The sequence below is a fragment of the Aplysia californica genome, unplaced genomic scaffold (assembly GCF_000002075.1).
Source record: "Aplysia californica isolate F4 #8 unplaced genomic scaffold, AplCal3.0 scaffold00398, whole genome shotgun sequence".
In the NCBI taxonomy this organism is placed as follows: Eukaryota; Metazoa; Mollusca; class Gastropoda; order Aplysiida; family Aplysiidae; genus Aplysia; species Aplysia californica.
In genome coordinates this window covers 574863-579445 of record NW_004797668.1, presented here as the reverse complement: position 1 = coordinate 579445, position 4583 = coordinate 574863, and the positions used below count along the sequence as shown (strand labels likewise).

The window sequence follows — 4583 nt, the reverse complement described above, 5'->3', positions numbered from 1 at the left end:
AAAAAAAAAAAGAGAAAAAAAAGAAAAACAACCCAACCCCGACACAGCTACAACAAAAAAGCCTATCCCAAAGAGGCTTTATATATATAATACTACAGCTCGCGGCAGTGACGCCACACATGTTGACATAGAAAGTCTTCTTGCCCTGATGGGCATGGCTGGCGTGCTCCCATTTACATGAACAATCTGAGCCCCAGCTCTGTTCCCACAGCGAGCTCTAGTACATCAAACACCGTCCTGCCCCCACATTTCAGTGCAAGCTAGTAGATTTCTCACTATGACCGTCGAGACGTCTCCACGATAGTCTCGAAAAGTACTCATCCCTCTGTTGTCCTTAACGCCCAGCGTCCAAGAGTGGGCACAGGCAGCCCACCTTCGTTTACGTGGGTGACGTCACTGCCACGAGCTCCGAGCTCTAGTACTAAATATAATATTTTTGAACTATCCCAGATCAAGGATGGTGAAAAATATAAAGACAAGCGATGAAGGACGATACGCTCTTAAGAATGGCGTACGAGCTAACTAAATTAAAAACTGAAGTAGAAGTAAATAAAAACTGAAGGTACGACACTCTTTAAAAAATTGTAAAACAAAAATAAAACTCTGAGAATATAAAACTAGATAAAAATGTAATAGATAGACATAAAAGCTAATTAAACGACAACGTATTGGAGTCGTCATCATCATTAAGCCCTATTTTTAATTATATCAATCAGGACTGGATCGCCTCCTATTTCCGCCTCATCCAACGGTGTGAAAGAATCCGAGTTGTAGGCCTTGACGTCTGCTCCGTGCTCCAAAAGTAACCTTGCTACATCCCGGTACTTCTCCTTACCTGGAATTGTGGGTCTGGCTGCGTGGTTGCTCACTGCCATAATGACCATGTCTAGATGTCTTTCCAACTTTGAATTGTATAGAGCTGGAAGCACCATCCGCTGTTCGAGGTAGATATTTGCCTGGAAAAGAAGTGGGACAAGAGGGTTGAAGTTTATACAATATGGTATTGTTACACTTACAGAAGTGAGTGGGTGGGGGGAGAAGGGAGAAAAAGAGACAGGGAGTTGGAGAGAAGGAGAGAGAGAGAGAGAGAGAGAGAGAGAGAGAGAGAGAGAGAGAGAGAGAGAAAGTGAGAGAGAAAGTGTGTGTGTGTGTGTTTGTGTGTGTGTGTGTGTGTGAGTGTGTGTGTGTATGTGTGTGTGTGTGTGTGTGTGTGTGTGTGTGTGTGTGTGTGTGTGTGTGTGTGTGTGTGTGTGTGTGTGTGTGTGTGTGTGTGCGTGTGCGTATGCGTGTAGCTTAGTTTATATTGGTAAGATTTTTTGACGCTCGCAACTGCTTTAGTTCATATTAGAGTATGCGGGACTCAAGTTGGTTGTTTTCATGAGAGAGAGAGAGAGAGAGAGAGAGAGAGAGAGAGAGAGAGAGAGAGAGAGAGAGAGAGAGAGAGAGAGAGAGAGAAAGAGTGTGTGTGTGCGTGTCTGATGATGTATGTGTATAGTCTCTTGCGTGTACCATGTGCCTATGCAGGTGTTCTGCAATAAAGTTAATGACAAAGTATCCTTACTTGGCTGGCCACTATGTGCAGGGGCGTGTTCCCTTCATAATCCCTGAGATTAGCTGCAACCCCTCCCTCCAGCATCATCTTCACTACCTCAATGTTGTGGCTCGCAGCCGCCCTGTGGAGTAATGGAAATCTCAACGTCTCCTGACCTTTAACCTCGGCGCCACGTCTGATCAGAAGCGAGGCAACTTCAAAATGGCCGGTTGTCACAGCATAGTGCAGAGGCGTGCGTTTTCTCTTATTGGGAGCGTTAACAGAACCGCCTGCGCTTATGATATCGTCGATAACGTCGATGAATCCATAGATAGCAGCGAGGTGGAGGGGCTCATCGCCATTTTCATTAATCGGGTCATGACCTATGGAAGCAACGCCAGACGAAACCAGTATCCTAAAGGCTTCCAGATTCTTCAGAATGACGGCTGCAGCGAGAGGTGTTTTCCCGTCCACCATGAAGTTGACATGAGCACCATTTCGCACGAGGTCTCCCAGCTTCTTGTTCTCTCTGTCTTTAATGTATTCGTGCAACATGCAGCTTCTTGATAGCGGCAGCTCTTTCTCAAGATCAAGCATAAGGTAGCTCTTTAAATATTTCCCAATAGGCAGTGAGTCAATCTTACTTAGGGTGTTTCGTACTCCTAACATTTCTCGAAGTTTCAATCGTGCCTGAAACTTGAGGGAAGCAGGTACTTCTGAGCGCATCCAGTTCTCAGTTTCCCTCTCGACAGCCCTGTATGGATCAACAAGGTGGGGGATATTGCTCACTTGTGGCAAAACCAGATTTGTTGAAAGACCCCCAAGGTATGGGTAGGTCGCTTCCATCAAAACTCTCAGCAGCAAATATCGCTCACGGAGTTTTCCTCGCGGACCTCCGAGCGGTGCAGCCTCTATCGTCAAAGCCAGGGGAGACTTCATTTCAATCCTATCATGACGACAAACATTAATCTCCTGTCGACAGTTTGCACCGTAGTAGACAAGGAATCTAGCAACCTCGAAAAGTGGCCTTTTGTCAAGGAGAGCCTTCTGAAAGGGTGTTTGGCGGTCTTCGTCACAGATTTCCAAATTGCATCCATGTTCTGCTAGCAAACAAAGCCCAGAGACATGTCCTCTCACCACAGCGCAGTGCAAAGCTGTGCGTCCTCTGGAGTCTTGAGCGTCCAAGTTACAGCCAGCGTTAATCACCTTCTGGCAGATTTCTAATATGCAGGAAATGTTCGCTTCTATACCTATTCTATCGCTGTAGAATATAGGCGGAAGAGCTGCCATCAATGGAGTCTCTCCACAATTGTTGGCGATGTTCACGTCACAGCCTTTTTCAATGAGCACCCGCACACAGTTGATACTGGTATGAAAACATGCATGATAAAGCGGAGTTTCTCCATGCAGGTCTGGGGTGTTTATATTGGCATCATGCTGGATCAGCTCTTCCGCAGTCTCATGGAAATCTTCCCAACAACATGCACCCAGAGGCGTCACACCCTGGGCGTCCTGTTGGTTGACGCATGCGCCCATAGATAACAGTTCTGGAATGGAAATAAAAATACGTTACAAGATGGCTTATTTCTTCTTTTTTTTCAGTGTAGCCGTTTTAGCGCCCCATATCAACACAATTCAGATCCCACCAGAGGCAATAATATCTTATTTGCAAATCAAAATCATCTATTTGTCTATCATAAACATCGACACAATAATAATGGTTATTAATTTCTTAGACACCGGAACAATAGAGGACTAGTAAAGAATAAAGTAGTAGGGCTGTAAGTAGCATAATCCAACCATTAGTTCCGACCACCTGTCGAGGTACATGACTGTTTACTAACTTGGCAACAAGCAGAAGTCCAGGATTCAAATTAGAAAAGCTGCAAATAATTTTGGTTCCCTCAGGATCATATTCTGTCAGCCCGATGCTAGCTATCCACGAGTATGTAATGTACCAGCTGACCAGAAAAAAAACATTCTTTCAAATGAATGCCAATGACTTTCTTGTCTATGACAAAATTGACATCAAAATTGATCGAAAACTAGAACATACATCTAGATTATGTTTTTTTTTAATTTAAAAAAAAGTCCATTGCTGATGCACAACGGAAAGAAGATAAAGCAGTTCACTCCTGTAGAGCATGCTTTTGCAGTCAAGATGTTTTTGCATACTAAGGCTCCCGAACTGACATGTACATTATTAGCTCGGCCACTCGGGATAGATAACTATAATACTCCAAGAAAAAAATGTCTATTTTGAAATGGGCAACATACTTTGATTTGAAAGGTTTGGGTTCATAGACGACAAGAACTCGCATCCTAAATTCCCGAGTTACACACGGTGGGTAGTCTGTAAAACAGCGCACTCTTGATAAGTTTAGGAGGGCCCTTGATTTAGTGAACCCTGACCGATAGCTCGTCACCCTATCCAAGTTCTAGAAAAACTTGGGACTAATTTTGACAATGTTGGGAGAAAGAAACAGCACTTCTAGCAAGATAGGGCTGATCCTCTTCACGCCAGCGGTGTTCTGCGATAAGAAACCGTTTTGGTTACAGGACAGTCAGTCCGACTGAGCACAACTGGACCCCAAACAATCCAGTCTTGAGTCCACTGGACTTTCAATATTGGTTGTGCTTGAAGAACAAAATGTGTGGGGGAAAAACCTTCGAAAACACCCAAGGCTCGACAGAAACCCATTATGGAGGGTACGAAAGAGATTTCCCCGAGCAGTGTCAACGTTTGATTGTTAATTTCGTTCAGCGTATCAGAATCAGCTTGACTCGAAATTGGAGGTATCGGGAATTTATTATATAATTTTGTTTGTGGCTTTAATATTTTATTGTTATTAATACATAAGGAGTTCGATGGATTTTTCTGCAAGCTTTTGGCGTCCGTACCTTTATTCGTAACGGTTTTATAGGCTTTATTTTAGACGAGCTTTTTCTCTGGTTACTTATCTGTGAATGCAAATGCACGCACATGTACGCACACACACATACACACACACACACACACACACACACACACACACACACACACACACACACA

General features: G+C 44.0%; 1 protein-coding gene across 1 annotated transcript in view; it reads right to left on the bottom strand.

The window, feature by feature from the left end:
* Nucleotides 1–7: 7 nt before the first annotated feature.
* LOC101855204 overlaps nt 8–4583 on the bottom strand; it is a 51207-nt gene continuing 46631 nt past the window's right edge. Inside the window, exons 12-13 of the mRNA XM_035971215.1 lie at nt 1562–3085; nt 8–956 (exon numbers count right to left, since the gene is read on the bottom strand). Coding sequence (XP_035827108.1) covers nt 687–956; nt 1562–3085 — 1794 coding nt within the window. The 3' untranslated portion in view covers nt 8–686. The remainder of the gene's footprint in view (nt 957–1561; nt 3086–4583) is intronic.